The following is a 17,932-nucleotide window of genomic DNA, read 5'->3' as shown; positions in this document are numbered from 1 at the left end:
TCCTTTCCAAGTTGGCTAAGGAACAACGCAATGTTCCCTAAATATACTTGTTTGACATGAATATCATGAAATCTTACTGAGATTAACTGAAATCTGTTTTCAAATTTAAATGACTCAAATTAGACCTCAGTATTTTTTGCTCCCAAGGGAATGCGTAAGCAGATGAATATAATGTAATATATGGTAACTATATTTACATTAAAAAAAAACTGACTTTTACATGTGACTTTTAACTATCAAGACCCATAAGCTGCTGGCAGTATGACAACAGAAACTGGTTAAGCAGTACTATAGAGTATCTATGTGCTCATAAAGAAAATCATTTCATATTTTTTATTTTGCTCTATTAAGAAAAATACAAGCATGCAGTACAAGCAAGCACAGGGAACATATTTACTAAAGATATGTGATATTATAATTGCTGCAGTGTATTTTTAAAGTTGATATCCTTGGATCAAATTCAAGGGATGTGTGGCCTGTCCTCACATAAGATGTTCAGCTTATCGAAGGTAACGCAACCGAATTCTTCAGTGCAGCATGAGTGAAAGGCACACAGACGCCACACACAGGACTCACTTTTCTTTCTAATCTCACAAACTTTAATCAAGTTCTAGAATTAATGTGACTGATATCTTCCATCATGCATCCATTCACATCGAAGTGAATATTGGGAATGTGTTTTAAAAAATAGATCCAAGTTACAGACTTAATATACATTTTTGAGATAAGAACCTGGAGAAATAGATTGCAATTTTAATTCAAATATAAACTCTGAGATCAGCACTTCACAGCTGTATGGTGGGACACATGCAGACTTTCCTAGTAAAATGTCTCTGATTTCACCATAGCCTGCAATAAAAAGTCAAGAGGACCAGTGTCCTCCTTCACTTCTTTCTCACACTCTCCATCCCTCAAAAACTTGACCTCATGATGACAACCAGTCCATCCTAAAAGAAATCAACCCTGAATATTCATTCGAGGACTGATGCTAAAGCTGAAACTCCAACACTTTGGCCACCTGATACGAAGAGCTGACTCATTGGAAAAGATGCTGATGTTGGGAAAGATTGAGGGCAGGAGGAGAAGGGGGCAGCAGAGGATGAGATGGTTGGATGGCATCACTGACTCAACTCCAGCAGATAGTGAAGGACAGGGAAGCCTGGCATGCTGCCGTTCATGGAATCGCAAAGAACTGGACACGACTGAACAACTGGACAGTAACTAAAAAGGACAATCCCCCAAAGAGACCATCATAAGGAAGGCGTACTCACCTTCTCTAAGAGATCCTGAGGACTATTCTTCCTTTGCTCCTCCTGTCTAAGCCTTCCTCCTCCCTGACTGAACCATGAGTAACATATTTCACACTCTCTGACCTCCCTCCTAGCTGTTCATTCCCACTTCTTTGCTGGGTACTCCTCTTCCTGATCTCCAAATACTGGAAACTGCCAGGACTTAGTCCTTGGATTTTTTTTTTCTTTACCTACATTTACTTCTTAGATGATGTCTCTAAGTCTATGATTACAAATAAAATCTACACCTCTATTGTCCAATGCAGGAGCCACTCATCATCTGTATCTACTGAGTAACTAAAATGTGGTTAATCCAATTTCTATAACACACACTGGATTTGGGAGAATTGGGGTTAAAAAAAAAGCAAAATATCTCCTTAATAATTTTTATGTTAACTATTAAATGATCATATTTTGATATATTAGGTTAAATAAATCTATTATTGAAATTAGTTTTACCTGCTTCTTTTTTACTTTTTAATGTGGCCCCAAGGAAATTTTCAATTACAACTTTTGTAGCTCTTATTATATTTCTATTGGACATAGATCTCCACGTTAATGACTCCAATCTTTCTTGGAAAGTGAAAATGAAGTCTCTGAGTTGTGTCCGACTCTTTGTGACCCTGTGGACTGTAGCCCACCAGGCTCCTCTGTCCATGGGATTCTCCAGACAAGAATACTGGAGTGGGTTGCCATTTCCTTCTCCAGGGTATCTTCCTGACCCAGGGATGGAACCCAGGTCTCCCACATTGCAGGCACATGCTTTAACCTCTGAGCCACCAGGGAATCTTTCTTATGCACCCACAATTACATAACAGACTCTTTATTAGACAGTAGTCTAGAGCACAGTAGGCTAGTCTATTGGACATTTTCATTTATATATGTGTACACTAAGAACCTCAACATAACGTGCCTAAATCTCAACTCTGGGTTTCTGCCTGTTCCAAAACTACATCTCTCTCTCCCCCCATCTCAGAAAATGGCGATTCTTATCTTTCAGTTCATCAAGCCTAAAGCCTAAGAATCACCCGTCCTTCATTTTTCTTTCCCTCACACTCCACCCCTAATCTTTTGACAAGTACTAACAACTTGCCAACAAAATATTTTTAAGAGATCATTTTAAGGATGTAAGTTCAGGGATCAGGAATGAAAAGTGGGGGTGAGGGGGAGGAAAAAAAGGAGAACTAATGTAAGAATCCTTTTCTGAGTTGACAACCACAAGAAGAATCTGGGTGCTTAATTATTTGGGACCTTCTGAGAAGGTTTACAGAATGTAACTGAGACAGGGCAGACTCTTCTGCCCTGGCAAAGAAAGGAGGAAGTGTTTATCCACCGGCCCTCACCCTCCCTTCCCAGCTCCTCCTGTGTGACAGGTGAGCCCATTCTTGTAGGTGTCTCAAGCCAGGAAGGCGCTGGGGAAGCCTGGGGCAAGAACCTCACCACAGCAGGGGTGGACACAGGAAGTGAGCCCAGAGGAGCTCAGACTATGTGAACAGGGTTTGCCAGAAATACTCCAGAGAGCAAACAGTGTGCATCTCGTCCCGACTCCCGTGATCAGTGGTATCACATCAGTGGCTTGAAACTGGCCACGTGAGAGTACTTACCCGTGGAAATGGGCAAAAGCTGCACATGGAGCTTCCTCCCTCCTCCCCAACACCAGTTGCTGAACATTTCCTAGCACGTCACTGACAAGGTTCTGACAGCTGCGGCTGACCTCTCTTCAGCTCCTCATTGGAACTATGACGAAAATAGTTCCTCATAGTTCCACTATAGAGAATAGGTGTGGCTATTCTTTCTGCACTTTTTGAAAGCACTTCTGCGTTTCCCTCACTTGGGCCATTGCATATAGACCCAGAAGTCCAAGCAGGAATTACTCCTTGTCTGAGAAATTCTTTCCCATTTCTCATACCTTAGTTCAAATGACATTTCCTCTAGGATGCCTTTGTTGATCCCCAGACCTGGTCCAATTCACGTGTTGTATACTCTCAATCCAAATACAGGTGACAATTTAATTAATATCTGTTTTTCTAGACTACAAGTTCTGTGAGGGAACAAGTTATGATCATTTTTTTCTCACTCATCAACGTCTGTATATTTACTCCATGTCTGAGGAAAAGCTTTTTGATCAACAGATACTAAAAGCACTTTGATCACTCTCCCATGAATGAAACTGAAATTGTTTTAAGAATGTTGAAAAAGAGACCTTATGCTTGAAAATGGGGGGAGTCGTGTTGAGAGACAAACACCAGAGAGACATTTTTTATGGATGTGCAGCACTTCCAGCTATAATCCATTGAGCCAAATCTCAATCAGATAGCTCCTCCTAACTACAAGGGAAGTGAGGAGTGTATCAAAGCCAACTACTCAGGAAAAAAAGGATATAATAAGCATCTAGCCAGTCTCCACATAGTCTGTCCTTTTGTACATCAAATATCCATTCATTTTTATACCTTGACAGGACACAAAGGAGACAACCCAGAGTTCCACCAAAGCACTGCATCCAGCTCAGAGCCCAGGATCTCTGGCTGTTTGTAACCTTCTCCATCAGGCCCAGATGTGGCTCCTTCTGGTCTAGGAACAATGTGTACCAAATTCATAAATTATTTCCACCTTTCCCCGGAAGCACATAAAATGCAGCAGTGGAGCAATCATTAGGCCAAAGAAAGTTATAGAATCCTGCTGGGGAGGCGCTGAGAAGTCCCCTGAGCAGACAAGGATCCTGTTCTGAGAGGCACCCCCTTGTTCATCTCCTTAGTGCCCCCTGGATCCACTCTGGGAAGTTTTTCTCTGCTCCTGGGCCACGCATTGCTGTTATTCTCCTTGGAGACTGTATAGCTTTTGTGATACACTTCCAGATAAAGCCAGGCTGGTTTACTCTTGAATATTCAATTAAACCAAGGTTCATGGTTTCTTCAGCAATGAAATTCTCTAAAATATTTGGTAGTATTTTAACCTATTTTCATCCAATTCTGCACACCAATAACCGCATTCAAAGCTCTTTTTTTAGACATAGTTTTAAAATCTCCCTTGTATCTTCACTTCTCTATCTCCTGCTTTAGTCTCTCAACCTAATAGTTAGTGCCTTTGGATTACCTGCAACAATGGCCTGGGTTGGTAAAAACATATCATTATCTGATTTTTGCTACAATGATAAATCTTAGTATGTACTTTCTCAAAACCAAGGACCCAAATACTTGGTGCCTCTCTATGCACTTTCATTTCTACTTGCAAACCAGCCAATCGTTTTCTTAGTTCATCTCTCTTTTATAATAAAAACTTCCCAAAGGCAACCAAAACCACCAACACATTTTAGTAATGCTATTTCCTCCCAACTTCTTCACCTAGAGCTACAAAGCTCGGGATGTACACAGTTTAGATTTCAACTTGTTGCTGGCGGCAATTTCACCATTACATAAGAATGCATCTCCAACTCTTTAATTCAATCTGTTTCCATGGTGCCGCTTAGTATCACTAAGCCCATGAATCCCACAACCTTTCTCTATGTCTGATGTTCCACCTTATTGTTGACCAAATCTAGATAACTCTACTTCTCAAATATGTCTAAAATCTCTCCCCTCACTTCTATCCCCAATGCCACTAATGTAATACAAGTCATCCTTGCTTATGAGAATTACTATCTCCTCATTGGTCTCCGTGTCTTCAAAATTCATCCCACCTCACCTCTACTGCCACGATATGTTCTCAAATGCAAATGTGATCACTGCAACTGTTGGGTAAAACATCTGGATTACTTTTAGGTTAAATTTCAACGTTCTGCTGGTCTCATCTCTAAGTGCCCACGCCTCATATCAGTTATTTATAATTATTTTAGTTCCCTCAAGTACATTATCATCACTTTCTCAGATACTCAGTATGATCCCCACGCCTCATATCAGTTATTTATAATTATTTTAGTTCCCTCAAGTACCTTACCATCACTTTCTCAGATACTCAGTATGATGCAGATGCTTGACTCTCATCGTGCCTTTCTTCCTTCTTGAGTTAACACTTGTTCATCCTTCAAAATTTATCAGACTTTAAATCTCCTGGGAATCCATCCCTATTACTAAATCTGAATCAGGTATATTTCCAATTGACTTCAAACAGTAGCACTGGTTTTTATGACAGTCAGTCATACTACACTTATAATCACCTATTTATCCTCCTTCATCCAACTGCACACAAATTACATATATGAAATTAGAAATTCTTGAGGGCAAGTAACATCTTTTATCTCTATATCTCTCCCAGAGTAAATAAATGTTGGTTGAACAGTGCATGAACCCCACAATGGTTCATGTATGGCAGCGATCCCCAACATAAACCTTCAGTCTTAACCTGGTTCTTTCTAAGTAGCTCCATTTCCAGCCTCCAACTGTTTATCTCCCAATGCATGTCTATTGAACAGGTCTACAACTGAATTCGAGAAGGCAATGGCACCCTACTCCAGTACTCTTGCCTGTAAAATCCCATGAGTGGAGGAGCCTGGTAGGCTACAGTCCATGGAGTTGCTAAAAGTCAGACACAACTGAGTGACTTCACTTTCACTTTTCACTTCCATACATTGGAGAAGGAAATGGCAACCAGTGTTCTCGCCTGGAGAATCCCAGGGATGGGGGAGCCTAGTGGGCTGCCGTCTATGGGGTCACACAGAGTTGGACACGACTGAAATGACTTAGCAGCACAAATGAATTGGTTATCTTTCCCATTCCTGTCTCCACCTGCCCTAAATCTGTTTTTCCCTCTGAATTCCCTTAATGATACCTGTTGAGTTTCCCATCTAGAAACCTAAGTATCTTTCTTGGGGAATTCTTTGGTTAAACAAATTGGTGATAGGCAGGTTAAAAACATTAAACAGATTTCTTTCCTGTAGTATTTCTTAGAGCTTTCAATATTTTAATCTTCAATATGAATCTCCAAGAAGTAAATGCATTTTTCAAACTTATCTAAACAAAGAACCCTTGTGTCAAGGTGAATCACTCAGGACTAGTGTTCTGAACACTACACTGAGAAACACTGCAATAAATCCCTGGACACTTCATGCTTCACTCCTGCCCTACTTTAGGCCCTGCCATCTCTTACGTGGACCATCTCTTTCCTGGGCAGCCTCCTCTCATCTCTCTCTGCCACCATTCACTCTACAGGCTCTACTGCCAGTTTTATTTTTCTTGACAGAAAGAAGTAGTCATACTTCACTCCTTCCCCATCTCCCAGCTTTAATATCATCATTGGCTCTCAAATACACATGAGTCAACTCCTGGGTCTGCTATTATAATCACATCAAAACCTAGTCTCACCCATCTCCGCAACTTCATTTCTTACCAAATCTCTCCTTCCCCAAGACATAGCACTTTCTTTTGTCCTTTGGCTCTTCCACTGATGCAAATGGCCTCTCCTGTTCCCACTTACCTTTAATGAACTTCTCCTTAAAACCCATTTCTAATGAGATCTCGTCTGAGAAATTTTCCCTCTGGCATCTGGTTGGTTACTCCTCACTGTCTCCATAATCACTTGCACCAACTGTATGCCAGCAGTTGTCAGAATAAGAAATTACCCAAGTATTTGTCCCCACCACTACTCTCTGAGCCTTTTAAGCTTTGTGTTTCCAACTCCTAACACACTGCCTGACACAGAAAGGCACTCACTGAGTGAAAAAAATTCAAATGAATGAATAACATAGTAAGCAATAACAAAACAGGGAAATGTAGATGAAGTTATGAAAGTTTATAACTAGAAATGTATTTTGAGAGGTCATTTATTCTGGCCAGGAAAACACATTAGTCTCAGAAAACAGTATTACTCTGCTTAAATAGACCTCCAGGTTCCACTTTACTGAAATCCTGATAAAGAAGAAACCTTTACCACAATAGGTCCTAAAGGAAACTCTATACCTCCCCCAAATCCTTTTACGGTCTTGGGGTAACAGCCTCATGAATAGCTCACCTACGCTAGCTACCCCGCTCAACAACAGACCCCAGAGCCATGAGCCTCTGCCTGCTCTAGGAACTGTGTCTACTGGAAGAAGTGGTCAACCCATTCTGTTCCTCTGCATTCCTCTTTCCATGAGGATGCCTTCTTTTCACCTTCTGGTGGCTCTCAGAGGTTAGCAGCTCTTCCAAACATGCCTCCCTACCTTTCACTGCTAGCATTTAAAATGTGGGGTTTTGTTTAAAGGTAGAAATTTCATTACAAGCACACCATAAGCAAATAATTCTGCCTGATGGCTTGCTGAACTTCTTTGCTCCACCAAAAAACTTACCTTTCACAATTAGATCTATAGGCTCCTTGTGTTTCTTTTTTATATTAAAAATGTGTGGCTCACTGAAAGCAGTCCGTTGTGGAGGCTCCTCAGAAGGTCCACTTTTGGAACGGTCCTTGGGAAAACAAATCCTTTTGTATGCTGCCTGAAGTTCTTGGACCGCATCAAGTGTTTCCTTTTTTTTGATCTCCAAAGGTATGAATTTGGTAGATTTTGGTTTCTGATGTTTATTTCTGAAGACATTTATGGAAGTACCTGGAACTTTATTCTATAAACAAAAATAAATTTAATTAAATTTAACTGTATAAAACTAGGTAATAAATTTGGTAATAAATTAATAAAATTATATCCACTAAATATATTTTACAAAGTACTTTACTGTATAAGACATTTACTTAAAGCACATGACAATACTCAGATAAAGTAGATGTTATCTTTCATAGTTCTCTAAAAGCCCTTAATGAACATAAGTGTTACATTCCATTTAAAATATATATATAAATTTTTAAATAGTGATGCTTTCCTCAAATGTGACATTTTCTAATACAGCTTTAAAGTCAATTTTAAAATAGAAGTTTTCAAATAGACAAATAAGAATTCATTTTCAACCATCTTTGGAGAATCTCCAAATGTCAGAAAAAAAAATGGTAACATCCTCAAAATTCTCTGTTGAATCAGAAATAACTGCTTACACATGGACATAGGTTCTTAAAGAAAGCATATTACTAATTTGATATGTATTTTAGATCCTTGCAATCACTTAATTGCTTACTAATTTTGACTACCTGAGCAATAGAAAATAATATAGTCCCAGGTCTCTGAGAGGCAGTTATCCAAACAATTATAATTGTTCTAGTCTAGTAATTCTCTAGCCCATAGATAGAGCTACGGCTCTTCTCCTCCCTACAAGAAAAGGTTCAGACAAAGTAAACAGATGCCAACTCAAAATGCCAATGAGGAAGTTTCAGTACATGGTATTACATTTTATCAAGCAACCAAGGGTAGGATATTGTCCTGTTAGATAAAATTCTAAAAGTAGGTGAAGGTTCTAAGGCACAGCTGTCTAACTCTGAAGAGTGTAAACTTTTCATCTCACATGCCTACCACTGAAATCCATACAATTTATGCTGCTAAGTCACTTCAGTCGTGTCCGACTCTGTGCAACCCCAGAGATGGCACCCCACCAGGCTCCCCCGTCCCTGGGATTCTCCAGGCAAGAACACTAGAGTGGGTTGCCATGTCCTTCTCCAACGCATGAAAGTGAAAAGTGAAAGGGAAGTCGCTCAGTCGTGCCCGACTCCCAGCGACCCCATGGACTGCAGCCCACCAGGCCCCTCCGTCCATGGGATTTTCAGGCACGAGTACTGGAGTAGGGTGCCATTGCCTTCTCCATACAGTTTATAAGTACTTCTAATGATTAGAGGCGAAAATTAGTAATCAATGTTAACAATGTTGATTACAAGATTAAAATCACCTATGGTCGGTCTCAGCCTTCAGGACCATTAAAAACAAGCATGAGTAAAAATTATAACCCTTCATGTACTGGCTATTTTAAATGATGCTGCAATGAACACTGGGGGTGCATGTGTCTTTTGGAATTATGGTTTTCTCAAAGTTTGTGCTCTGTAGTGGAGTTGCTGAGTCATATGGTGGCAACTTAAATGTCCATCGACAGATGAATGGATAAAGATGTGATACATATATACAATGTAATATTACTTAGTTGTAAAATGCACAATATTGGGTCATTTATAGAAACATGGATGAAACTAGAATCTGTCATACAGAGAAAAGTAAGTCAGAAAGAGAAAAACAAATATATTAATGTGCAAATGTGTAATCTAGGGAAATGGTACAGATGAACGTATTTTCAGGACAGGAATAACCCAGAAGTACAGCACGGACAGGTGGACACAGAGTAGACAAGGAGGAATTAGTTGGGAGATTAGGACTGATGTGTACTGCCATGTGTAAAACAGATGGCTAGTCGGAACGTGCTCGATAGCACAGGGGGCTCAGCTTGGTGCTCTGTGGTGACCAAAGGTGGGGATGGGATGGGAGAAGCTCAAGAAGGAGGGGATACATGTATACATATAGCTGATTCTCTTTATCATACAGAAGAAACACAATTTTTAAAAAATATATAATCCTCTTCCCCCTCAACAGGAAACATGGAAAAAGTTAAAATCTTTATTTAAAAGTATAGGTTTTTTTTTTTTCTTTCACATATAATATCATATATGAAACAAGTCGCCAGTCCAGGTTCGATGCATGATACTGGACACTTGGGGCTGGTGCACTGGGACGACCCAGAGGGATGGTATGGGGAGGGAGGAGAGTTCAGGATGGGGAACACATGTATACCTGTGGTGGATTCATTTTGATATATGGCAAAACCAATACAATATTGTAAAGTTAAAAAATAAAATAAAATAAAATTTTAAAAAAGTGAGGGGAAGATAAAGTCAATTGCAAGCACCAGGACAAAACAAAAAGTTATATTAAAAAAAAATGTGTTATAGTACACTACTTGACTCTTCAGTGAACAAAATTTACAAAGAAACAATGATGTCAGAAACTTATTGCTTTACAACTTTTCATATTAGCATGATTTTGTTACCTAGCCTTTAACAAACATTTTGTTGTACATGGAAGTTAATTTTGGGAGTTCCCACTTACATAGACAGCCCCCAACAACATGCAGGTTCAGCAACATGCATTTCTTCAAAAGTAAGTTTGTAATGGTTCAGAACCACTGAGGACTGCTTGAGCTCACTTCAGGTGAAGTTTGTGTTTCCAACTCCTGTGGTTTATTCCTCAATTCATACTGTGTATTTGAAATAAGCAATGATATCACTGTGATTATTAATAAAAGTTAAGCAAAAGTTTAAAAAAAAAAAAGAAATCAGCCTGCCAATGCAGGAGACACAGGTTTGATTCCTGGTCTGGAAAGACTCCACATGCTGCAGAGCAACTAAACCCACGCTCCACAACTACTGAAGCCCGTGAGCCCTAGAGCCCACGATCCACAGCAAGAGAAGCCGCTGCAACGAGAAGCCCACACTCCGCAACAAAGAGGAGCCCCTGCTCGCCACAACTAGAGAAAGCCCGCGAGCAGCAAGGAAGACCCAGTGCAGCCAAATGTAACAAAAATATTAAAAACTAACTAAATAAAATGTGTCCAACATAAAAAAAAAATTCAAAAGAGAGAACAGTGTGGCACACAGTAATCCATCCTAGATCTCCTTCTCTCACCTATCTCCCCAAAGGGCCATCCTCACAGCAGCCACTGCTCCCCAAAGTTCCCATCTCCTCTCTGGGTGCTCTCCTCCAAAATTTTATCCTGTACCCTTTTCTCCTATCTCTTTGCCACCCCTTTCCCTTTCATTCCTCCCCACCAGTCTATGCCAGTAAGCAATTACTTATCGAGCCAGGCACAAGACTCATTGCTAGGGATGCAACAGTCAAACAAGACAGCTACTGCCCTCAAGGAACAATCAGACTGGTACACAGTCCTGCTGGCGGCGCAGGAGGGACACATCTCAGTGTGTTTTCTAATTTAGCTTCATCCAACAGTGTTTAAAGAGGGATCTTTACTTGAGATATTTAATCCAAAAACTTCCATTGTAATTCAACAACAGCAAACATTAAAAATTAAATGTACAAACTGAACATATATGTAATTAAGTAACCTGTAGAGCTGAAAAATCTTTTATTTTTAAATGCAATATGAAATCAATTTTTATAGCTAGCAAGGATTTCATTTTCTCTTCTGTTCAAAATCTATTAGGGTTCATGCAATCATTTGTAACAATTGTTGTAGTATACAAAAATTGTTATTAGTTTCCTGGAAAATACGATGTTAGCTAAATTCAAAACACTAACCTCATTTATTTTCTTGTAATGTTGAGCAATGAGAGTTTTTGCTTCTTGAAAAAAATCTTGCTTGGGAATCTCTAATATAGAACCTGAAATAAAAACAGAGAAATGGTTTACTTTTTTTAATGTAATTAATGTACTTTCTTAACCAAAAATGGCAAAACTATGAAACTGAAATTTGGAAAGTTATGAATCTTGCAGGATATTATAAAACGTGAATTATATAAGTGGATGTTATAATATAATGCAAAAAAAGTTAACGTAATGTTCCTTCAATGTAATATTTTACTTAAATTAGCTTACAATGGTCAGAATGTTAGATTATCCTAAGTCCAGGGATACCAAAGAAAACACACAGAACTGAAATCTCCTTTATCTCTGAAAGCTTTGAAATATAGAAGACACAAATGATTTGAATACGAAAATTATTAGTAAGTCTATCCAAGTTTCTATATCTGATGACTAATTAATATGACTGTACATTTCTTCGAGAGTATTTACCTTATAACTTGATAACATTATAACTGAAAAATAAAACTCAAAAGTTTAAGTTAATTTAGTAGAAACAGCTGCTGCTACTGCTAAGTCACTTCAGTCGTGTCCGACTCTGTGTGACCCCATAGACGGCAGCCCACCAGGCTCCCCCGTCCCTGGGATTCTCCAGGCAAGAACACTGGAGTGGGTTGCCATTGCCTTCTCCAATGCATGAAAGTGAAAAATGAAAGTGAAGTCACTCAGTCGTGTCTGACTCTCAGCGACCCCATGGACCACAGCCTTCCAGGCTCCTCTGTCCATGGGATTTTCCAGGCAGGAGTACTGGAGTGGGGTGCCATTGCCTTCTCCGAGTAGAAACAGCACTGAAATAAAAAATATATGTACCTTCAAGTCGGTAGCATTATAATGATAACTATTTTCCTAAGATTCTTATTCATTTTACCCAGAGCTATGTATAGAATTCTATAGCATGTACATAAAATATATCATCTTAACTTAGTCTTGTCTAAGATTTCCTCCTTATATATTTCCTTTACTGTTAGCTGATTTTGATGTTTATAAGTGTTTCTTGGCTTTCTTCTCTTATCCTGGACACAGAAAAATTTCAATATATTACTTATCAAATCAGCTTTTCAGTCTGGCCAGTATGCTCCCCATTTCTTTAACTATACCTCTTTAAGTAACCTTAGGATCAAGATTTTCTCTCTCTTCTTTTCACCTACTCAAATTTTAAGCATTTAGAAACTCCATCTTCATGCAGATTAAAACCATAATAAGATACTATCTTAGTCTATGTGGGCTGATACAACAAAGTATCAGAGACTAGGTAGCTTGTAAACAACAGGAATTTATTTCTCTCCATTATATGGAGGCTGGAAGTCCAAGATCAGGATTGGCAGCATGGTCAGGGAAGGGCCCTCTTCCTGGTCAAAGACATCTACTTGTATCGTTACATGGTGGAAGGGAGTAGGAAGGTCCCCAGGGCCTCTTTTATATAAGCACTCATCATGACCTAATCACCTCCCACCAAAACCTCAACCCCTAATAACAGCATCACATTGTGCATTAGGATTTCAACATATGAATTTTAGGGGGACACAAACATTGAGACCATAGCAGACACCACCACATGCTCACCAGTATGGCTAAAATTAAACAGACTGGTAACAGCCAATGTTGATGAGGCAGTGGACCTGCTGGAGCCTCATGTGTCATCAGCGGAAGTACAAAATAGGATAAACAGTTTGGAAAAGCTATGGCAATTTCTTATATACACCTAATATACACCTTCCCTGTGACTGAGCGATCCCACTCCTAGGTATTTTCCAAAGAGAATGAAACACATATTTACAAAAGACTTGTACAAGAATGCTCACAGCAGCTATATTCTTAATAGACTCAAATTGGAAACAGCCAGATGGGGATCAACAAGAGAACAGCAGACAAACTGGTATATCATACAATGAAATACTACTGAGCAACAAAAAAGGATCAAACTACTGACATACATCACAACATGAGTGAATCTCAAAATCATTATGTTATATAAGCAAAAACATTATGTCAAAAAAGCAAATACTATATGGTTCTATTTAAATAAAGTTCTAGTGGAAATATAGCTAATATATAGCAGAAAAACCCAGAACAGTGGTCTTCAAGACTCACTGAGAAGGGACATGAAGGAAATTTCCAGGGAGATGACAATGTTCTATATCTTGATACACAGTAGATTACACAGGTACATTATCATAACTCAGTGAATATATATTAAGATCTCTGCTTTTCATTGTTGTACATTTTACATTAAAAGAAAACTATTTAAAAATATTGAATTCTGACTAAGGCTATGTATGTTGCTTGATGGATAAATATGTGATGAATCAAATAACGTAAAATATGAACGGTGAGCACTGGGTTGTAGGCCTATGGGTATTGATTTAAAATGCTTTCAAGCTTGCTATATGTTTGAAAATTTCATAATGAAACACTGGAGTAAACTCTTTATTCCTTCACAAAATTTCCCCTTGTTTTTCACCATGCAGACTCATGGGCCACTGGCCACTGTTACTTTGGGGCAGTGATATCCTGAGGAGGGAGATTCAAGCAGTGAATGGGAGGAACAGCTAGACTCTTAACCCACTTAAACAGTGCTGGGTTAGGAGAGAAAGCATCTACTAAGATAGCCCATCATTGGGATGAGGCTGTCACCCTGCAGTTATTAAAGAAAGGGCATCTCCCTTTGCTCCCTATCTTCTCCCCTCCACCTTCTCTTACCCATGGGAAGTATGTAAAGTCATCCCCAAATTCAAATCTCCCTGTGCTCCCACATTTGCTACTGTATCTGCTCACATTCAGGGCTGCCTACATATTTCTAAGGACAACGATTGATGGATTTTTTTCTTCTTTGCAAAAGTAGTTGTCAAGACTTCATGCACACACTTGTGAAGAAGTGGATATACTCTTCGAATAAATTGGAACACAAAGTCACATGTAAATCACAAAATGGTTCATATAAATGTCACCATTCAAAGTCATAGGATGCACCATTCTCACATCAAAGAGATAGGAGTTACGGAATTAAAATTGTCTCTTACACCAAGTTTCAACTGAAATCTATTTTGAAGGGGCTTCTAACCAGACCACTTAGGTCCCAGTGCAAAGGCGGTGATCTGTTCCAAGGTGTGACTCCACAAACTGTCCTCCTTTTTTTTCCCCTCTCAAGATAACCTTTCCTCCTTTAATTTCCTTCCTCTAACTAATCAAAACTCCCCTACAACTACTTATAATTACAATATTGTCATGTGTCATACATGACAAACAATATTCATATATTAATATGTAAAATGATTAAGTCATTAGTTTTTGGTGAAAATGTATATTCATAAAAGCTATTGCATTTTCATTCCACAGAAGACCTTAGAGATGATCTCATCTTCATTTTCAGGGAAAGCTCTGAGACACAGGGAGGCCAAACGCCTTCTAAAGTCAGTTATGCTGGAAGCCCACAAGGTGCTGGTCTCCAGAATTGCTTGCTGCTTTTTGGTTTGGGGTTGTTGTTTTTTTTGTTTTGTTTTGTTTTGTTTTGTTTTTAACACATCTGCTACTTTTCCTAAACAGTCCTTGTGAGTTCTGGAGACTCCTTTGAGGTATGGCTGGCTGGTCACCCTAGTGGAGTACTCACATTTCATTGACATTTTCTGCTAAAACTGAGTATATACATCCACCCAAAATTGATACATTGAAACTTAATGCCCAGTGTGATAGTATTAGGAGGTGGGGCTTTGGATAAGTGATTAGGCATGAGAGTGGAGCCTCATGACTGAGATTAGTGCCCTTATAAGAGAGACCTGGAGAACTAGATAGCCCCCTTCCACCATGTGAGTGTTATGGTGAGAAGACACTCATTAATGAGGCAGGGGGGCCAGGCCTTCACCAAACCTCAAATCTGCTGATGCCATGATCGTGGACTTCCCACCCTCCAGAACCATGAGAAATGAATTTTTATTATTTATAAACCACCCACATTATGATATTTTGCTGCGGCATCCTGAACAGAGTAAGACATTTTCATGTCAAGCCAGCAATCATTCTGCCCCTCTTGTAATGTGCTGAGAGAGCCATTCTGCTTTCCCTTTCATGACTAAAATTTAGCCTTTGACAACAGAGCTTAAATTCCCAAGGCAGCATTTTCTTCCTCGCTGGGTTCCTTGTTGACCAGTGTGTTCAGTATTCACCATCAGAACAAGGCCTGGGATCTTCCTAAAGGGGCAGAGAAGGATAGCCACCTCCAGATGAGAATGACTTCACACAGATCTAGAGATCGTCCTACCGAAGATACGGGCAGCTTGACTCCAAATGAGCAGTCCTGGGCCCTCGTTGTCATCTAAGGTCCTGAGGCAGCTATTATGATCTTCTCACAGTACTAACAAGTATCCTTTGAACCAAAGAGTTAAATATTGAAGGCATCACAAGACAAGTCATATCTCAAAGCCTTGGAAAAAGCAAAGATAGTGTGCTCTTTATTTTTATAATATCCAAGGATAAGTATATGTTCAACAAATGAATCTAAAATTGAAACAAATTAAACAACTTTGATGTTAAGAATTCATCCAGTTAATAATAATAAAAGTTAATAATCTTTGAGGCTTTTGTTTCTTTGTTCTCAATGGGATAAGTATGTAAGCATGCAGCTTTTATATGTTCAAGTGTGCATTATAACTTCAATTATTAAAAGGGAGCTGTCAAGGTCTCCTCCCTCTCTGTTAAGAAAAAAAAAAAGTCTGTCATTAAAGCTCTATTTGAAAATACATATCCACAGCATATAAAATGATTTTTAAGAGCTCTCATTCCTGAGTTTTACTATTTTGCTCTGAATTTCAATTTGTACATGAACTATATTTTATTGTCCTTAAACCTTCATTTTCTCACTTGCAAAATAGAGATAATAATAATAACACATATTGCACAGAATTGTTTTGAAGATTACATTGGACTGGGTTACAAAGCATTTAGCACAGGGCCTGACACATAATAAACTTTCAAATGTGACCAATTATTATTACTGTAGTTATAGTTGTATCATTTACTATCATTGGACTAAATTTTACCCAACAGTGTTTATAATTTCATTAATCAATCCTCATTACTTCAATAGTACAAAGATAAATTTCAACTTTCTAAATTAGTTTGAAAAAATTTGGTTTTATTATAGTCCTTTTTATCCAAAACTAATTCATGAATAGGTTTGCAAATAATGAAATCTCTTCATACTTTGGTTTCAAGTTACTAAATCCCCACAATGCAATAAAAAGTCATTGTAAGTAATAATAAATATTTTATGATAAAGTTCATGAAGAGGTTGAAACAGTCATATTAAACTGATATAAAACATGAGTGTAAATATTAATATCATCATAAAGAAAGAAAATGAATCTCTAATGCCAAGTGATTTCACTAGCCTAAAATATTTTCTTACACTTATTTTATCTTTTTTTAAACTCACTCTTCATCCATCACCAGTTTAATGCTATTGTGATTAATAGTTCATAGAACTTCAGATTTCTCTCAATGCTTTATAGAATCTGTATAGTTGCTCTAGTTAATTTGAAGTGAAGACACCGGAAGAAGATCTAATTATGGAAACTATGACAGAGAATGAGCCACTGGCCATCTCTTGATTAAGCAAGTCTTTCATTAAGCAAGTCTTTCCTGCATCCAGAAAGACCCAGGGCCTAACAAACATGTGTTTCTTATAATCATAACAAAATAACTGCCCTTAATCACAGGAGTCCCATTTTTTTCTACAAACAGGCTGCATTCTTCAGAGACTTCACAACAGTTTACTAAGAAGGTTGCCTGCACAAAGATGTACGGCCATATGGCTAAGGCCCCCCATGCTTGTGCAGTCAGAGTCAGTGTCTGAACACCTGTGCTTGATTTCACAGGTGTTAAAAAAGCAAGAAGGAAGCAAAGAAAGAAGAGTGAGTGCCAAAGAATTGATACTTTCAAACTGTGGTGCTGGTGAAGACTCTTGGGAATCTTTCAAGGAACAGCAAGGAGATCAAACCAGTCCATCCTAAAGGAAATCAGCCTTGAACATTCATTGGAAGGACTGGTGCTGAAGCTCCAATACTTTGACCACATGATGCAAAGAGCTGACTCAATGGAAAAGATCCTGATGCTGGGAAAGATTGAGGGCAGGAGAAGAGGGTGACAGAAGATGAGATGGTTGGATGGCATCACCAACTGAATGGACATGAGTTTGAGCAAACTCCGGGAGATGATGAAGGACAGGGAAGCCTGGCATGCTGCAGACCATGGGGTCACAAAGACTCAGACACGACTTAACGACTGAACAAAAACAAAAAAGCACTAACTCACATTCAATGATGGAGAAGGAAATGGCAGCCCACTCCAGTATTCTTGCCTGGAAAACCCATGGAGAGAGGAGCCTGGAGGGCTACAGTCTATAGGGTCCCAAAGAGTTGGACATGACTGAAGCAACTTAGCA

At 38.9% G+C, this 17,932-nt stretch overlaps 1 protein-coding gene across 3 annotated transcripts in view; it reads right to left on the bottom strand.

Annotated features, from left to right (window-relative positions):
- Positions 1-17,932, bottom strand: part of IQCM (IQ motif containing M) — a 509,303-nt gene that overhangs the window by 411,111 nt on the left and 80,260 nt on the right. For 2 of the 3 annotated variants that reach the window (XM_059876235.1, XM_059876237.1), the window contains exons 4-5: positions 11,434-11,516; positions 7,549-7,816 (exon numbers count right to left, since the gene is read on the bottom strand). In XM_059876235.1, the coding sequence (XP_059732218.1) occupies positions 7,549-7,816; positions 11,434-11,516 (351 nt within the window). Of the gene's footprint in view, positions 1-7,548; positions 7,817-10,227; positions 10,376-11,433; positions 11,517-15,445; positions 15,984-17,932 lie in introns of those variants that run through there. The other variant, XM_059876236.1, reaches the window with a different exon arrangement.

Source organism: Bos taurus, chromosome 17, assembly GCF_002263795.3.
Source record: "Bos taurus isolate L1 Dominette 01449 registration number 42190680 breed Hereford chromosome 17, ARS-UCD2.0, whole genome shotgun sequence".
Taxonomy (NCBI): Eukaryota; Metazoa; Chordata; class Mammalia; order Artiodactyla; family Bovidae; genus Bos; species Bos taurus.
Note: the sequence above shows the minus strand (reverse complement) of the source record. Positions and strands in the feature narration are given on the sequence as shown.